Source organism: Schistocerca gregaria, chromosome X (genome assembly GCF_023897955.1).
Source record: "Schistocerca gregaria isolate iqSchGreg1 chromosome X, iqSchGreg1.2, whole genome shotgun sequence".
Classification (NCBI taxonomy): domain Eukaryota; kingdom Metazoa; phylum Arthropoda; class Insecta; order Orthoptera; family Acrididae; genus Schistocerca; species Schistocerca gregaria.
The window spans coordinates 478,704,369-478,724,928 of NC_064931.1; the positions used below are offsets into that span (position 1 = coordinate 478,704,369).

General features: G+C 37.0%; 1 protein-coding gene across 2 annotated transcripts in view; it reads left to right on the plus strand.

The window, feature by feature from the left end:
• The window catches only part of LOC126298908 (protein FAM91A1), a 148,089-nt gene that overhangs the window by 117,879 nt on the left and 9,650 nt on the right, over positions 1–20,560 (plus strand). For both annotated transcript variants that reach the window (XM_049990450.1, XM_049990451.1), the window contains one exon: positions 17,072–17,211. In XM_049990450.1, coding sequence (XP_049846407.1) covers positions 17,072–17,194 — 123 coding nt within the window. In that variant the 3' untranslated portion in view covers positions 17,195–17,211. The remainder of the gene's footprint in view (positions 1–17,071; positions 17,212–20,560) is intronic.

Genomic DNA, 20,560 nt, shown 5'->3' on the forward strand with positions numbered 1-20,560 from the left:
TAGTGCTAGCCGTGCAAGTTATACAGGAGAACTTCTGTGATGTTTGGAAGGTAGGAGATGAGTACTGCCAGAAGTAAAGCTGTGAGGATGAATCATGAATTGTACTTGGGTAGCTCTGTAGTTTGAGCACTTACTCGAGAAAGGCAAAGTTCGCGGGTTCGAGACCCAGACAAGCACGCAGTTTTAATCTGCCAGGAAGTTTCATAATATAGGTACTTAATAACTTTTCTTATGAGCAATGAATAATTTTTCTAGTATGTGTTCTTGTAAACATATAAGTTTTCACTATATTCTTGTTGTGAAATGTGAAAACCAATTTATTTACCAAGATCATTGCATTAACACAATTACTGGATTACTGGTATTGGCCATTTGTATTTCCATATTCAGATCTGTGAAAAGAATATATGCCAAGGTTACATGCTTAGAGGCATACAAAAATGCAGGGGGCAAAAATTACATACCCATAAAACGGGGCAGTGGTTTTTACGTCATACAATGCTTAAATCACACTGTCACTTTGGGATTATACAATAACTCTCATAAAATTCTGCTCATATGGATGGATACAATCCAAAGTCAAAATATAATAAAGAATAATCTAACAAGTTAAATTTAAATAAAACATTCCATGAGAGAGTTGAGGCATTGCAAAGGCATGCCTGGGGTACTGTCATAATTTCTGTACAACATGGGAGTTCGAATGGCCCGAACAAGACAGCTACATGCCACATGTTGCCTCTTTGTGGTATGATGTGATGTTGATTGTGTCAGAGTAACTGGTGACTGGATTTGGAGTGTAATGGAAATTAGTACTGAGAGGTACCGCCAGATGGCAGTCTGCACTGCACGATGAAAATTACAACTAATGTTAGAAGGTCACACTTTTGTTTAACATTGAAATTAATGGAAGGAATTTATCATCACAGTAATATACACTAAGTAATCACAACGGCAAAGTTTACACAAATTTTATGTAAAGGAGATACAGCATGCCGTAAAGTGTCATAGATAGCTGCATACAACATCAGATAAATTGGAAACTTCTGTGATGTAATGATGACATGTTACATACATAAACAAAATTATGCTATACAGTCAACATTTACAGAAGTAGAAAATAGAATTTGACCTTATTAGTTGGTTTTGCTGCCAGCAGAGGACAATTAACAATTATATTATAGAAATCTGTAAAATGAGTCTCTACACAATGTAGGACAGAAATATAAAATACAGTTAATGTATAAAACTTTTATTAATAAAAAAAGTATACAATTATATATAAATATACCATTTATTTTTTTTTAATTTTCATCCTTAGCTCAACGTGTCATCACTGTATGAGTAAAATTATAGTTGATTTATAACCATTCGACACCATGCTGAAAATACATAGTAGGACTGTTTATGAGGTTTCTTTCCATATTTTACTCTTTTTGTATTGACTACCACTTCCCTCAGACTAATGTGTGACTAAGATCATTCTATAGACTGAATTTGTCTGTGACAAGCACATCCCTGTGTTCTACATCTACATACATACTACACAAGCCATTGTATGAGGTATGGAGGGTAGCTCGTACCACTACTGGTTGTTTCTTTTCCTGTTCCAGTCACAGATTGAGCAAGGGGAAAATCAACTGTCTATATGCCTCTGTACGAGCCATAATTTCTCTTATCAAACAATGGAAAATCCGGGATGGAATGTAACAATATTATGAGAAGGAAAGTTGTTACTCACCATGTAGCAGAGATGCTGAGACACAGGTAGGCACAACAAAAAGACTCTCACAATTATAGCTTTCTACCATTAATGCCAACAACAACAACAACAACAACAGCAACACACACACACACACACACACACACACACACACACACACACAGTGTCTCAGGCAACTGACCACGATTGCCTGAGGCTGCAGTCGTGTGTGTGTGTGTGGGGGGGGGGGGGGGGGGCACATGTGTATGTCTGTCTTTTGTTGATGAAGGCCTTAGCAGCCGAAAGCTATAATTATGAGATTCTTTTTGTTGTGCCTATCTACTACTCAGCGTCTCCGCTATGTGGTGAGTAGCAACTTTCCTTCTCCTATGTTATCCTTTGCAGTCCTTACATGAAATGAACATTGGCAGCAATAGAATGTTTCTGCAATCAGCTGCAAATGCTGCTTTTTAAATATACTCAATAGTGGTTCATGAAACGACATTGTCTTCCATCCAGGGATTCCAGCTGAGTTCGTGAGGCATATCTGTAATACTCACATGCTGATGGCACCTACCAGTAACAAACCTAGCAGCTTGTTTCTGGATTGTTTTGATGTTTACCTTTAATCTGACATGGTAGGGATCCCAAACATTCGAGCAATACTCAAGATTGGGTAACACTAGTGTTCTATATGAGGTCTCCTTTATATATGAACCTTCACTTTTCTAAAATTCTCCCAATAAACCTAAGTCAGCCATGCATTTTCCCTACTACTGCCCTTATGTGCTCGTTTCATTTCAAATCACATTGCAGTGTTATGCCTACATATTTGATTGATGTGACTGTGTCAAGTAGCAGGCTACAAATGCTATATTTGAACATGACGGGGTTGTTTCTCCTATCCATCTGCATTAACTTACTTTTTTTTATGTTTAGGGCAAGCTACAATTCATCATATCAGCTAAAAAGTTTGTCTAAGTCCAGTTGTATCCTCCTACAACCACCTCATCTTAATGTCTCTGACTACACAATAATGGGTTCATCTCTACATTGTTATGAACAGAAAACACATTGGCAGATATGTAGTACATAAATCAAATGTGCTTGAGCCTCCAGTAGTAATGTTTTCAGAAAAATGCAACATATGACACAGCTGTTGGCTCTGCAAACAATTATGTTGGATATATTGTTGACTTTTGTAATGTATGCAAGACCACACACTGCTCTTCTTTTGAAACAGCTACTCTAGGTCAACCATGTACTGACCTACACATTTTTTGTGTTGTAGAACTGTTACCAAAGCCTTTAAATGACATGTTGTTGCACTCGCAACTCTGCTGCAACTACTGTCTTTGTCATGCAGCATCTGAAATTTTGTCTGCGCAAAACAAAGTCCAGATGGCATCTTTATGATACATTGTTGTTAACTTCTCATAGATACTACATGCTTCTCACAACAAAAGTAGAAGCGTCACTGAGACATTATAGCTTTAACTCAAAACTTTTCATTCTTTCGAATGGAGTGACTTTCATACCTGGGAGTACTCCTTTCTCACAAAGATAATAGCATGATTCTGGTTTATGAGGAATGCATGCCAAGCATTTGCAGTGATTACTAAATTTTTCTCTCCTTGTTACTAATTTTACCTTAATGGACAGTAGTGACTGGTTGTACACATTGGTGAACCATTGTATGTTGGTCCACTTTTGGTAAGCAGTATAGGAGTGATTTTGGGTGGCGTGCGTTCAACAAGTCCCTGGTAGAGTTCCAGAGGTATGTGACACTAGGTTGTCTACCCAACAAGCCATGCAGTTCCTGTAACTTACAGGCCAGTGAATTGTAGATGTGGAGCTGGCACCCAGATGTGTTATATCAGGTTCAGGTCAGGCAAATTCGATGACTAGTAAATATACGTGAGTTCACTATTGTGCTCCTCAAACCAGTTGAGTATGATTCTCCTCTTGTGTGTGTTGTCCAGCAGTAAGGTTCTATTGCTCTCAGAGAAGACATCAAGCATGGAAAGATGCCGAGTCTCCAGTACTATTCCTGTAGGCCAGGGCCGGCCAGAAATTCTGCAAGCGTGCGGTGCTCCTGCACATGTGCAACTTCTGGGTCACAGTGTGCACGCCGCAGCCGTCAGCGTTCATGTAGTGCACGTGTCTACCCACAGGTGTCGCTTTATCCACTTGCTGGGATACTCTGTACCGGCGCATTCTAGTGCTCTTTCCACAGCTTGCAAGCCAACCATGGGAAGGTATTTCGCGTATTAAGCATTTAATATACTGTCACAGTCTACTCATTGAGACGTCTACTTTTACGTTAACAGTTTAACCCAGTAAGACAAGTAATACAGTTAACAACCGTGGGTGTTTATTAAGGCAGCTTGACTGATGGCATGTAAATGCAAGTAATGTTTTTGATCTTGTATTTAAGAAAGAGAGCACTTAGTGACTTCCAATGAACCTTATTCATGATTTCAAATAACATTAAACTAATGCAAAGTTTCCTATAACTTATTCTTGGTGCCCTCAGTTACACCCACATAATTTCTATCTCACTGACCTCTGAACAGAATGATAACCGCAGACCTCTTGATGATCACCTGTTATCTCAATACCATTATTGCTACATCTTTCATGAGCTCCGTGAACTCTGCATAATAACCGACAATTAGATAAATGTTACGTTTTATCGACTTCATCTGAGCGTAGCCCTTCACGCATTTAAAAATAAAAAAAAATTAAAAAAAACGTAAATATAAGTATACATTGGAACAATCGGTTTAATGACAAACTTTCCTGATAATAATATAACATGGAGCAGAATGAGGCACTAATGCACAGTTAGTAAACAATAATTTTTAATTATGAAAGGAATAAATCCAAACACGTTTGTCACTGGTCATGAGAAATGATGATCGAGTTGATGTGTCTCATCCATTCTCTTAAGGACATTTAATTTTGCTTGCCGTTCTTCACTCTTGAGTACACTACACTCGTCTTTGTGATATGTATTGTAGTGTCTTTCAAGTGAAAACTTACGCTGGCCGCCTATTATTCAGCGGCATAGCAAACACTGTGAGTTTTCACCAACGGCTACAAAAAAGAATTGCAGTTCCCAGTCATTTTTAAACGACTGAGAACATAGATCTCCCGTCCTTTGCTTTTCTGCCATTTCTCAGTACTTCTCTGTTAAGGTTATGGTTACCAGGGGTAAATGAGACTGGGTATGTTGCACTCTTGCTTGTACCACATAAACAGGGAAGTGGAGCCGCCGCCGTTCATTTAGGACACATGTCTAATAACAGATGTCGCTGTCGCACACGTGCGCACATGTGCAGCTCTTCCGCACATCTGCACACTGTATAACGTTTGGCCAGCCCTGCTGTAGGCCAAAGTAGTTGTGGTGCCTTTAATTACTACCACAGGTCCCGTGGAAGCTCAGGTGAATGCCCCCCCATTATGTAATACTGCCCCAACTGGCCCGCATCCTTGATGTGGTGTATGTTTGAAGCAGCCTAGGTACACCTATCTACCTGGTGTAACAAAAAATGTGATTCATCCGACGAGACAACATGTTTCCATTGATGTACAGTCCAATCTTGAGTATGCTGTTCTCGGTGCAATCATAACCGCTTATGTTAAACCTGAATTTCTGGCATGTACAATGTTCAAATTGCTTTGCGAATGCAGGTGAGTGACAACATCTATAACCGTCAATGTTTTAAATTCCCTATCATAATGCATCCTTGCTGCATTTGTACCTTGAAAATGACAGACAGTGCACCTGTTGAAATATCGGTAGTTGTCGAAGACATCACTCAGAAGCATTCCCATAAGTTATTTGAGTAATTGACACTGTCATGGGTCAGCTTGTTAATGCAGTGGCTCGTCTGCTGCAGAGCCCCACGTTCAACAGTTTTCACTGAACAGTGTGCTGCAAAACATTTGCACCTGCACAAGCATTGTACTCTGTCATCCGATCTGCCACAAATTGCCACCCAACGTGTTTTATCGAGTGGTCAAGCCTCTGATCTCCATATTATGTGATGAGGTATGGACTACCAACACCTTGCCATCTGCTCGTGGCTTCACTTTCAACTTCCACAGATGCTTAAAACAGCAACACGTGAACAGCTGACCATCTTTGTTGTCCCAGAGATGCTCATTTCTAGGTGCTAGTCCATGACAGGTTCCCTTTCATAGTCACTTATGTCAGTGGATTTCCTGATTTGTGGCCTGTATCATTAGTAGAATGACCCTATTCATCTTACTTTCCTGTGTCACCTGCCTGCTAGGCCACTAGGAGACAGTCTGTCTTGTGGAGGGCAGTTGCCATAAGATTTTGCATCATCATTGTGTGAATTAAAAACCCACAAAACTTCCATGATCTTCCCTGTTCTTGGATAACTGATCTGATTTTCTGATTTTCTTGACAGTTTTGATTATTAGTGTAACTTGTATCACTTCATTATGGTTTCAACCTTTGCCTACGGTTTGCTGTTGAGTACCCTACAGGATTCAGTGGCTGACTCTCCTGTCATCCTTATGTAAATCATGTAATACCTTCCTGTTTCCCATTAGAGTGAAGTTTTTAGAGTTGCACAGATGATATAAAGAACTAATCTTTTCTTTTATACACAGTTTGAAATGTGTGTTGTATGTTATTTCTCACTTCTGTTGCATTCTCGTTTTACTGAACCACACTTTTGCATTTCACATCAAATAATAAATTAATTCTTTTTTTGCTCATATATCTTCTGTCTCTTTTATTTTCTATTTCCTTGGAGATCATAAATCGTATAAGTTACAGTGATGGTAGCTTTGTATTTTGCTTCAGTTCTGATAAGTCATCCTATCACTGTTCTGTTTGTAGTAATGAGCACAGTACATAACTCTGTGAGCTGAAGGTTCTGTGTCCAGTGTAATAGGTTCTTAAAAGTTATCATCTAAAATTTTTCTAATGTGTTCAGCTCCTTCCATTACACCAATTTTTCACTTAGTTTGTCTCTAGACTATATTCCAGCTTGATTTGTAGTATGTGCTCTTGATTTGTAGTCTCATATCCCTCCCATCTTTCCCCTGAATACCTATATCTTTTTATGGAGTTAGGAGATGTCTCCTTGTCCAGACAATGACTGGAGTAATCTTCAGCTGTTCAATTTGAGAAAACTGTGGTAGTTGCAAAAAGTTGAGCGATTGATATTCAGTTATCTGTGGATTATTTTTACCTGAACAAAGTGAAAAGTCTTCAGTGGTGACAGGTGAAAGATAGATACAGCCAAGCATAGTTACCTGCCTCAGATAAAGTGAATTTGTCCTTTGTTTACTTGACTTGTTAGCATAACTTTTTACATTTTTCCACTGTATTGAAATTGTAAATACTGATTCGAGTTTCATAGAAAGTTGGAGTAATGTATAGCTCTGCAATAAGTCCCAAGGAACTACATATTGCTGACAAACTGCTGTGTCGTCCTCTATTGAGATGCCATTGGACTTTGATACTCAGAGATGTGTCTTGAACAAATGTTGCTCTGTAGCTTGCAAATATTGAAAATACATTATTTACATAAACTGCACAATACGTCAATATACATAAATTTAAATGACATCTTTCCAATAGGACATGTCTTCAGTGTTGTTATGGCTATTGATTTCAACCTTTGAACTGATGCTGCTGCTTCAGGTAGTTTTCAATTGTCCTCATAAAGCTTACATGTACTGTAATTTTATCCTCATGCCACATTTTTTTAAAAAACCTTGTGTACTCAGTGAGTGCTTGAAAAAAAAATGGGGATTGTGGTGCTGCTGTGACTGATATGGATTTACAGTTTGTATTTTGTCATTGCACTCCAACTTGTGTGTATTGTAATATCACACTGTAACACAACAAACAGTTAATATCATCCACGTGGCTTACAAAAGAAACTTTAACAGGTGACTAATATGTACAGACTGTACAGAAACCTATATTTGTGTAATTTTTTTATAACAGTATGACTATTGGTGACCAATTTGTATGCTGCCACAGGTTAGTTAACAGTTTGGGAGTGGTAGTTATTGGGAACTGTAAACTGTAGTTTGTGGGGAAAATGCACTGAGACAGAAGGAGGGGTACCTAGTGAGGCCTTCACATTGATATGTAGAACATATGTAAAAGACAGGAAGATTGCAGAACAAGAGGCAAAGATTTCCACCCCTCAGACAGAGATTGAGGCCACAAAAAATGAAATATAGTAGTTGAAGGAGGGGGGGGGGGGATGTGAAATAGGTAACAATGAAGGGGCAAAAAGGCAATAATTTTGGATGGGGCTCACATTGATTCTGTGCCAGTTGTTGCTGTTGGAGGATGGGATATATAAGACATGGGACACACCTTAACAGGAGGACGAACACAGATTAGCTGGACCAGTAACTGAAAACGTTGGCTGAGGGGAGGGGGGATGGGGAGAAGGGAGGGTGTGAAGAGGAAGGTACTGTCATCAATGGTAAAATATCTGTGAGAGGTGGCCTTTTTTAGGTTAAATAACTCATTCAGACAGATTACTCTAACCCTCAAGCAGGTGCGCGTATCTATAAAGTGCGCAAACCACAAAGAACATTTTCTTGTACCATTCCATTGTTGTTTTACGATTCTGAATCCATACCTATTCCTTCATTACTGCTTCGCATACCACAGTGATAATCTGTGCTATCATACATCCAAGTGAATAGAAGTAACATAAAATAAACAGCATGCTAGGTGAGAAAAAATTTACGATCTGTGCTAGAAAATTAGCCAGATTATGAGCTAGCAGCAAAATCCCATAATGAGGCTGTTACGTACAAGATGATAACGGAGTAAGTGTTTGGCTGGGATCTGATGTAACTGGGTTAGAGTGGGTTATTATTGTGGGTTAGTACTAGCACGCAGGAACAGAGTGATGTTACGAAAGTTTTTTTATTGTGATGTAATTAAACAATGCTTCAGCTCATATAATGTAAATTTATTATATATTTCTCTTTTTAAATTAAGATTAAACTGTGATTTTACTCATACATGGTTACTTGAGTAGCGTGTACAAAATACACTGCCATGTGCTCAAGGGTTAAGAGAGATCCAGTTAAAAGAATTATCACACACAAAATTAAACTTATGTGCCTAACCTTACCATGCTGCAACGTAAAGTTAAAGGATTCAAAAATAAAGTTGTTGAACTTCTTATCTGTTTATTTACACAGTCTAGAATGACAAAAGGAAGTTGATATACTACATGTGTTTGAGCACTGTGTAAATACAAGAATCCATATGTTAAACATAGAGAAATAGTAATTAGCAGCCCATTTCTGTAGGGAAAATATGGAGAAAGAAGGAATTGTCATGTATGTGAAAAATAAAATCAAGTTCAAATCTAGTGATAACAATAGCTGCTGCAGAGATGAACAATTGGAAATCTATGCTTGCAAACTGCTGCTACTGGAAAAGTCATCTATAATTGTCACAGTATACAGATTCCCGCTGGAAAAATTATAAATATTCTTAAAACATTGAATAATTATTATGCCACTTAGCAAACAAAAGGGAGTCTATAGAGAATTTAATATTAATTTTCTGTAAGATTCAGGTAAAAGAAATGTTTTGGAAATGTTACTTTAACGATTATAACATGAATTCTGCTGTTACATTTTCCCACCAGAACTAAACAGGACATTAGTGCACTAATAGAAAACACTTTTGTGGGTGAATATTTAATCAGTTATATGAATGTTTATCCAGTTTCAATGGCCTCTCTGACTATGATATGTAGCTTGTTATCGTTGTCTTCAGTCCAGACTGGTTTAGGCAGCTCTCCCTCTTGGTATATCCTCTGCAAGCCTCTTATCTCTGCATAACTATTGAATCCTACATCAATTTGAACCTTCTTGCTATATTCAAGTCTTGGTCTCTCTAGAATTTTATACCCAGCACATTTCCATCCATTACCAAATTCACAACTACTTCGTCGCACTTACAGTATATTGGATGTTAACAAATTACTCTTTTTCAGAAATGCTTTTCTTGTTGTAGGTAGCCTGCATTTTATATCCAGTCTAGTTTGGCCATCAGCTATTTTGCTGCACAAATTGAAAAACTCAGTCACTACTTTTAGTGTATCGTTTCCTGATCTTGTTCCTTCAGCCTAATTTACTTTTATTTAGATTCATGTTACAACCTCTATGCAAGACACTATCCATTCTGTTCAACTGCTCTTGCAGGCCCCTTGCCTTCTCCAACAAAATTGCAATGTTATCAGTAAACCTCAGATTATTTTACTCCTTTCCTCTGAACTTTAATTCTCTTTCCAAATTTCACCTTGGTTTCATTTACTACTTGCTCAATATACAGATTGAATAACATTTAGGGTAAGCAGTTTACTAGTCTCACTCCGTTCCCAATTACTGCTTCCATTTGATGTCATACTTTTATAACTGCAGTCTGATTTATGTAGAAGCGTAGAGAACCTTTATCTCCCTGTATTTTATCCCTTCTATCTTCAGAATTTCAGAGTGTGTATTCTAGCCAACATTGTCAAAAGTTTTCTCTAAATCTGCAAATACTATAAATGTAGCTTTGCCTTTCTTCAACCTATGTTCTAAGATAAGTCTTAGGACATTTTTCTAGAACTCAGACTGGCCTTTCCCAAGGTCAGCTCCTACCAGTTTTTCCATTCTACTGTAAATAATTCATATAAGTATTTTGCAACAATAACTTATTATAATTCAGTAATGTTCACTCCTGTCAATACCTGCTTTCTGTGGAACTGGAATTATTGCATTCATGAACAATTAACCATACTAAATAACATATTTGATTAGAATGAAGTGGTATTGTGTGAAAACAGTAAGAGTAATTAATGAACAGATAGCAAAAAGTTTCAAGACAGCCCTACAGGAAGCTGACAGGAGGGATGCAATTACTGTGATAGATGTCAATACCAGATATAAAGTGAGTATAGATGAGTTTCAGTCAGTTTTTACCAGGTGATTTTCCGAAGAAACAGTAAGGCTTTGGCACTAATAAGACCTCAAAAGTGCCTTGGATTACAAAAGGAATCCAGATATCTTGTGCATGGAAAGGGAAATTTTTAGAACAGAGAAGTAGGGCTTATTAAATGTTGCAAGAACATGATTATAAAATTTAAAAACTGGTTTATAACGTCTGAAATCAATAATTCATCTAAAATAAAATCTGCAGAGGCTACAGTTAAAACAGAAGTTGGGAAGTCTGTTAAAAACAGTGACAACCTCGTTGTTAAAGAAAACAACCAAACAATAAATTACAGCAGTCAGATGGCCAACATCTTTAATTACCACTTGATTGAAGTTGCCCAGAAGATCAACATGGACAGTTCATGGACTAAAGCAATAGAATACATGCAAGAATCAATGCTTTATACTAATCACAATAACTCCATGCTATGCCAAAGAAATTAATATATATTAAAAACAAAGATTCCAAGACTTACCAAGTGGGAAAGCGCCGGCAGACAGGCACAATGAACAAAACACGCAAACACACACACAGAATTACTAGCTTTCACAACCGATGGTTGCTTCTTCAGGAAAGAGGGAAGGAGAGGGAAAGACGAAAGGATGTGGGTCTAAGGGAAGGGTAAGGAGTCATTCCAATCCCGGGAGCGGAAAGACTTCCCTTGGGGGAAAAAAGGACAGGTGTACACTCACACACACACACACATATCCGTCCGCACATACACAGACACAAGCAGACATATTTCATTTTAGAGGCAAGGCTGGAAGTGAGAAATTCCTGGAAGGTTTGGAGAGGCTGATTTTGAGGAAGAGGAAGTGGGTCCCGCTGTGATGGAGGACGGAACTGTTCCAGGCAGGGTTCAATTTGGATAGTGTCTTGGGGAGTTGGATCATTAGGAGTTGGATCAGGATTATTTTTCTTCGTGGCAAAGTGATATTTCCAGCAGAGACTACGAGTGTAGGACAGTAAATCTTTGACAAGGGCAGTTTGGTTGAACCTTGGAGTGGGGCTGAAGGTGAGCCCTTTGGATAGGACAGAGGTTTCGGATTGGGAGAGGGGTTTGGAGGAAAGGTTAACTACTGAATTGGGGTGTTGTGGTTCCAGATTGTGTTGACTAGAATTTTGAGGTGTTGGGGGGAGTGGAGCTGGAAGTGGGAGATTGAGTAGATGGGAGAGACTGGGTCTGTGTGCAATGAGAGGAGGTTGAGGTTTGTTGGAAAGGTTGTGGAGGGTGAGTGAGTTGCCTTTCCGGAGGTGGGAAACCAGGAGATTGGATAGTTTTTTGAGGTGGAAGGTGGCATGCTGTTCTAGTTTGCGGTTGGCCTGTAGGAGGATGCTATGAACAGCTGGTGTGGATGTGGGAGAGGAAAGATTGAGGACTTTGATTTGGGATAGGAGTTGACGGGTGTGTTCATTGGCCGAGTCGATGTATAGGTGAAGGATTAGGCGGGTGAGGGCTATGGATTGTGTTGTTTGGAACTGGTATAAGGACTGATGGAAAGAAGGATTGCAGCCAGAGATGGGAACTTTAAGTGTGAGGCCTTTGGGGGTAATGCCAAATGTCAGACAAGCCTGAGTAAATAAAATATGGGAGCGTAATCTGGCTAGGGTGAAGGCATGTTTGCGGAGGGAATGTAAATAAAATTTAATGGGGTCGTTGTAGGGATGTTGTGAGGTTGACATGGTATTAGAAGGTGGAAAGGGTAATATGAGGTTAAAGTGAAAGTAAATAGAAATTTATATATGGAGACATAAAGATGTGAAAAAAAGTCGAAAAAGTGTTGGTTTGAGATGAGCTATGTTGATCTTGTGCTGAACTTAGGTTGGTGAACAACAATGGGTGCAAAGGTTAGGTAGTTATGTTGTCTCCAGATCACGTTAAAGGGTGGGGAAATTCAAGAAAATTTCGAAAAAAAAAGAAAAAAAATTTCGAAAAAATTTTTGGAAAAAAAAATTCCGAAAAAATAAAATTCGAAAAAATTTTTCGAATAAAATCTCGAAAAATATGTGTGTAAATGTATTCAAAGTACTGGTTGTGTACCTGCAGGTTATGAGAATGAGGCTAACAATTGTTTGATGAAGAAATAATAACGTTTAAACCTGTGGGAAGCTGCTAAAAAATGATCGGTTATGTGGGAGAAACGGGAATGGACATAAAACGAAAGTTGTTGGAAATAACTGAGATGTTTGTTTAATGGGTGAAAGGAACTGAAGCTGTGAAATAGTATTTACAAGTTTACACGAAATGTTTGTAAACTTGGAACAGTGGATGTTATAGCAGCGGTTATGTTGAAAGCGTTAAAAATTTTTAGGTTATGGTTTGGAAGTAAATTACGTATTATTGAGTATAATTAGGCAGGATAAAATGTATGGTAGATTACGGAAAAAGGGAAGATGAATACAAAGTGAAACTACTTGTACAAACAAAAAGAGAAAGTAAGATGATAGAGAAGATTTCGAAATGCAACAGAGACAATAACAGACGTAATTGTTGGGTTCAAATTAATGACAATGTAAATAAAATAGAAAGAAACTTCCACGTGGGAAAAATATATTAAAAACCAAGATTCCAAGACTTACCAAGCGGGAAAGCGCTGACAGACAGGCACAATGAACAAAACACACACACACAGAATTACTAGCTTTCGCAACCGATGGTTGCTTCTTCAGGAAAGAGGGAAGGAGAGGGAAAGACGAAAGGATGTGGGTTTTAAGGGAGAGGGTAAGGAGTCATTCCAATCCCGGGAGCGGAAAGACTTCCCTTAGGGATATATATATATATATATATATATATATATATATATATATATATATATATATATATATATATATATATATATATATATGACACGTGTGTGCGTGTGCTAAGGCCAGACAACTTTTTTAAAAAGGTGGAAAGACACATAATAATCACCGACAAGGCCCACTATGTTCCTCCATCTCAGAGGTGTTGGGAAAGGTTATTTACACATGAATCTCACCCAGAATGGATACTCAGTTTGACTTTCAAAAGAGTCTCTCCATAGAACACATTATTTTTCAATTCACAGATCCAATTATACAATATTTAAATGATAAAATATTGCCCACTAGTATTTTCTGTGGTTTCTCAAAAGAATTTTCTTATGTAGTTCGCAGTATTCTCCTAAAGAAGCTCAAATATTATACTATTGGAGATGTTGCTAGTAACTGGTTTTCATTGTATCCAACTCAAATGATGTAGAGTGTTGTATTAAGAAACTCAGGAAGTGTAAAGAATGAATCATCGTCTTCAGAATGGGGAATAATCACTAAAACTGTACCACATGGATTGATCTTGGGTCGTATGGCTCGTCTATCATATCTAAGAATCAGAAATAATTCACTTTGTTGACAGTGCAAGTACTATAATCGAGCCTAATTGAGGAACTTCAGCATTTGAAAATGTAAATCATATTTTCTTGTAAAGTAACAACTGGCTCACTGCAAATAGACTGTAACTGAATTTGGATAAAATTCAATACATGCAATTAAGTGCTGCGCAAGAAATGATCACATCATTGTAAATAATTCACAAGGGTAAATTAATAAGTGAAACAAAATTTTCTAAATTCTTGGGCATTTAGAACATGCAGTGCAACCCTCATATTATGGATCTAAAACACACAGGTTCTGGATTACAAATTTTGGAGATGAAAATGTAAAATAATTGACTTGAAAATTTCATTCACTGAGGTACTATGACATCATATTCTGGGATAGCTGGTCATTAAGATACAAAATTGTTTGGGGCACAGAAGTGTGTAATAAGAGTTGTATGTGGTGTTCACCCTAGAACCTTCCGTGCACTGCTCTTTAAATAGTTGAGCATGCTGACATTATGAAGTTTAGCAACTATCATCACAGATTTGTGCATCTGCATGTATTTAATCATTGTATGTATATAAATATAGTACTTTAGTGAAGTGTGTTGGATCTGGTAGTAATTGGAAAGTACTGTTGCCTGCAATGATGATGTACGTGGTCATTAATCAAGCCATGTAACAATATTAGTGATGAATTTCAGTAGTATTCAAGAACTGAACTGTGATTCTTCCCATGTAGAAATATGTTGATGGTACATCTCCACTGTTTATAAATTGTATTTCAGGGTCAAATAGAAAAAAATAATAATTTATTTGTTAAATAGTGAATTATCAATAATACATGCTGGAAACATCATGTGAATAGACAGCTCATTGTCATATTTTCTGTTGAGAAAATGTGCTATAAGGTCACAATTATGATCCATGGAGTATTAGAATAACTTAACTAATTTACCTATGGATGGTCCATATACAGACATCAATATCATTGTTGAAAATCCCGATTATATACGCAGTAGGCAAGTTTTCGAATACCACTCAATAATTTCAGAATGATACTAGAGAATGTTCTGATGACACTTGAATTAGATTAACCAATGCACTGTACATTTAAGAATGATTATGATTCCTTTAAACAGTTAATCATCCATGTGTGGCCAGCATTCATTATTGATCATTCATTATTCAACAAATAAATTATGATTATTTTTCTATTTGATCATGAAATACTATTTATGAACATCAGAGATAGACTGTCAACCTGTTTCTTCATGGGAAGCGGCACAATTAAGTTTGTGAATAATACTGAAATGACCATACACATTAACATTGCAGGCAAAAGTAACTTCCAATTGATGCCAGATTGAACACACTTCTGTAAATTATTACTTTGTTCATATAACAGCAAAATTTATTGGACTTGCAGAAGTGTTACAAAATTCTGCATAACTCATTTCACATCTCTGTCCAGCATTGTCTTTGAACAGACCCAGACCCAAACTCAAACTAACTGACTGACTGGCAACAAATATCTGCTTTGGTGGTAATACCTCAATGCAAATTTCTAGTAGCAGCATGTTGCATTAAATGTTCAAATACTGTGCTAAATGGGATAAAAATATGCTCACAAATGGCAATCATGCATCTGAATGGCTTGACAGGGATCTGAACTGCTGTTTCCCCAAGTCCAGTGTCTCACCATTACACTATAGTTTTCAAATAAGATTATTAATTAATTAATTAATTAATGTGTTGTACTTTCCATTCATGTCATGTTCACTGTAGTATTTTTGTCACTTCAATTCAATTTTTGACTTGTTGACTACCCTCCCGAACTCAGATTTTGTATATTTTGTATCCTGATTAATATTAACATTTAACATAAGGACATGCATGTTATGTTCTTAGATGCAATTGACTATTGATTCCATAACATTTTTGTTAATTAGACCTGTCTATAAAGATATTATCGGTGGTGGTTTTGTAGCAATTTGCTACCCTAGTTTTTGAGTTTACAGGCGGAATTTGTTTTTAATAAGTAGGTAATTTCTTCAAGGTAGTTTGTGAATAGATTAAAACTTTCTGTGGGTGCTTGGTATACACTTGCTGTTATAAAGTATGTGTTAATGTCTATGTTCTTACATGTATGATAATTTCTGATGAATGTAGGAATTCCTTTCTCTATTTATGCTCTAGAGAAGTGAGATACTAACCTAATTTCTGTAACATTTTGCATTCCCAAACCATAATGTTCAGAGAGGCAGATCAGTTGAAGCAGAAAACAGTAAATCAGTGAGAAAAATTATGGCTTGAACTGACTTTCAAGCAGGTGTGCCTGATGATGCCTTCTAGTTAACTGTGCCACACCTCCTTTTAATCACTTAGGAGAAGTGAATCAGTTTCAATGCACTATTAATAAGTTACAGTTTGTTGGTGCACGATTCCCTGTTCCTTCAAGAGAATTCACAAAAGTGAAGCTGCTATCATGTTTTATCTGTGGTAGATATTTGTGATATGAATATTAAAATTTCTTGAAGTGTCTAGTCATCATTCTAAATAAGTATGGAAGAAATTTTAATATCATCAATGAGACACATTTTCCTCTTTTGTTTTTCATCCTGCACAGTGGCATTTTGCCTGTGTTTTAACAGTGTATATTGGAGCATAGCCCATATTTACAGTTCTGCAATCTTTGTAGTTTTCATCTTATGTATATTTTTTAAGTTTTATATTTTTTTCAGTTTTATAAATTTTGAATACATTTATTTTATTTTAGCAGACAGTTGAGTGCTCTACAAACAACTTGTCTGTGTGCAAGTGTACAATGACTGATCTATCCCCCCCTCCCCCCCCCCCCCCCCCCCCCCCCCACACACACACACACACACACACACAACACACACACCTACATATTCATTTCTCAAATATATTATTTTCAGATTACTTATTACTTACATGTTTTCCTTTGTTTTATGAAACATCCCATAAATCCTCATTCTTTCTCTTTTCAAGGAGTTACCAGTCCTTCAGGAAGAGTTAAGCAATATTTACAATAAACAGCTCAGTAATGTTGTTTTGCCAACAAGAAATCTTCTGTTTATTGGTGGGGAGCTGAGAACTTGGGATGGAAAATGAGAACTGTCACAACAAAGGTAATCTTAATGGTTTTGATGTTAATATGGGTAAGCCTGTCAACTAAGTAAAAAGTTCTCAACAACTATTCTTATACTTTAAATTATCTAGTAGAAATTTGCTTTTTAAGAATGTGGTCTTTTAGTTGTGATGGTTTTATCAGATCTTTTGCCCATCTGCACTATGTTGTAGAGTCAGTGTAGAAGACATTCAGTAGCATAACATGTCTTTATATATGATAACTAATTTGTGCACTTTCTCTCCATAGTGTGGGAACATAGATAGGGATTTTGTGTGTGTGTGGGGGGGGGGGGGGGGGAGGAGGAGGGAGAGAGAGAGAGAGAGAGAGAGAGAGAGAGAGAGAGAGAGAGAGAGAGAGAGAGAGAGAGCAGTTGGATTATATTTGTTCGATTTTCATGAGCTAAATCCAAATCTAGCCTTAGTTTTTTTGTATCGCCCATAGTTTCTGAGCTATATACTTTTTATTACATAGTATAAAAATCTTATCCTATATGGTAAATGGGGAAATTAATCAATGCTTTAGTATAACATAAGCATGGTTTGTATTTACAGTAAGGTACTTAAAACAATGATATGTGTTTATAGAGGTTTCACTTGTCAGCTGGAATTGGTTTGTATTGTCTCTCTCTTTTTTCTTTGATGCTTCTTGCGTAGCTTTTTCTACAATGCGTCACTTGCTGAACTTCTTGGTGAAGTGACCAACAGTAGTCCCCTATCATGTTGGTGTTCCAGTGGCCTTGGTAGCATTTTTCCATCACTTTAATGTTCTGGTGAAAATGCTCTCCTTGCTCCTCTCTAACTTGTCCCATAGTGTCCAGGAAGTAATCAAGGTGACTGTTCAAAAAGTGAACTTTCAGGCTCATTAAACATTCTAAAGTCTCAAAATTCTTTAACATTGTAGCTGTAATAGATACATATTCTGGGTATTTTTCATGTCCAAAGAACTTTTTAATGACTTGCTTGAATGATAAACTTGCTTCTTTCTCATTTAAGGTCATTGTGGATTCAAAGTTAACATAAAGCATCAATTTTCTAATGTCAGGTCTGACAAAGATGCCTTCTTTTAGTTTTTAGTTTAGTTTCTGAAAGGTGTGGAAGCTTTTGGCAGAGATACTTAAAACATGGTCCATCTTTAGGCAAAGCCTTTACAAACTGTTTCATTAGACCTAACTTTATATGTAGAGGTGATAGGAGTACGTTTTTTTGGATCTACAAGGTTTTTATGTAGAATATTCTTCTCACCAGGTTTTAAATAGTCCATCACAGGCCAGTTTTTTCTGCACCAGTGTTGATCCCCAGCCATACTGTCCCATTCACACAAGAAACATTGAAATTTGGTAAAGCCACCTTTCTGACCAAGGAGCATGCATGTTACTTTTAGATCGCCATATATCATCCATGAGCAGAATAGCCTAATTTATTTAGCACTATTTCTAGGCTTTCATAGCTTTCTTTATCTTGATCACCAAGTTTAGATCCAAAGTGTGATAGATAAGCCTTTTTCACAAAGTCTGTAATGTTTCTTTAGTGTTTTTTAATCACAAATTCACCACAAATAAGGAAAAAACTGTCAGCAGATTTTTTTACAACCACGATTATACATTGTACTGAGCACATGTACAGGAACTGGGAATGTGAGGTTAGGTCGACAGTAAACAAAAAACCATCTGTTAACACAAAAATAGAATTGACCTTTTTTTGCCAGCAAATGTCTTTCAGCAGTGCTACCAATGTCATCTACATTTATTACACATTTTAAAATTATTTTAAGTGTATAAAAGCTTTTAATTTTTTTAAAAAAAAAATGCTTAATTTAATAAATTTAACTGTAAAGTGTGAAGAAATGGTGGGTGATAAAGTTTTTTAAGTATCATATTTGGAGTTCCCACCCTAAAAAAGTTTTTCCATCGTTGGCCTGTTTAATCAAAAGAGCCAGAGGAGCATCATAATATGACAAGCTTCCAAAAATATTCTGAATTGTCTTTGTGTGGAGGAAAGCAACCAACTTTCACAGAACATAGTTAGCATCAAGCAAATTAAGAAGTGCACTGTATCTTTTGGTCTCCAGTACCCACCTAAACTCATTGCTGTTAGCATAGTTTCTCTCTCTCTCTCTCTCTCTCTCTCTCTCTCTCTCTCTCTCTCTCTCTCTGGCTAATCAGACAGGAAGTCAGAAAAGTAGGTTATGGGAATTTATTTTAGGTATAGGGAACTATACTGGATGTTAAACTAGTAAAACATACTGGTAAATTAAGGTTATAGTTACACAGTAGCAATAAGTCAACAAATACCTACACAAACAGCAAAACATATTTTAGGTATGAGGAAGGTAAATGAAAATAAAAACTCAGGTGAAATGAAACAGCTGTTAAAGAGAATACAAGAGTTTCAAACAACTGATAATAGGAAAATAATAGTTTTGTTTACTTCAGCAGATTCTATTTGGAAATATCTGTGAGAAGATGTGAGAGTATAGTGAAAATTTGGTTAGGGTAACATGTGAAAATACAGATAGTATGAAGAAGACAGAACAGAAGTTTATGTTGGATAGACACATTATTTCATCAGTTAAGATAGCAGATGGCAATGTAACCAACAACAGAGACAAAATTGTACAAAGCGGTAAAAGATTTCTTTAACTCTTTGAGTATTTTGAAAGACGGATCAGAAACACACATAGTTATTGTATTTACTTGAATCTAAGCCGCACACGAATCTAGGCCACACCTAAAAAATGAGACTTGAAATAAAGGAAAAAAAATTTCCCGAATCTAAGCCGCACCTGAAATTTGAGACGCGAAATTCAAGGAGATAGAAACGTTTTAGGCCGCACCTCCAAATCGAAACAAAGTAGGTCCATTGTAATATGAGACACAATTTAGGTAGAATGAATGACGATACACCTACAGTAGTTTGGTTCGAGTCGTTAGCTTAACAGTTAAGCTTTACCAGGTAACCCTTGCTATGCGTCAGGCACTCCGTCCGTATTTATACGGGTACCCTTCCTTTTTCACTTGCTTCGTCTGGTTTGAATCGATTGCTTATTTCGCTTTGATCTGATAAGTGCCGTTTTCTTTGTTATAGGTGTTTACGTCACTCTAAGCTGAAAATGCATTACTGTACTGTGTCATGCATTGTTTGTCGCATTCTTATAGTGTGTGTTTACGGCCTGTCGCCGCTCGCGGCATGGCTTGCTTTTGTGCGTGCTACCGCCGCTTACAATTAAAAAAAGAGGAATCGTCTCGTTAGAGAAACAATGGCAAGAGACTGCTATTTGTTGTTACTTACACTGCTACTTTCTTTGATAATGATCGATAAGAACCAAACAATAGACTGCGTATGGTAGAA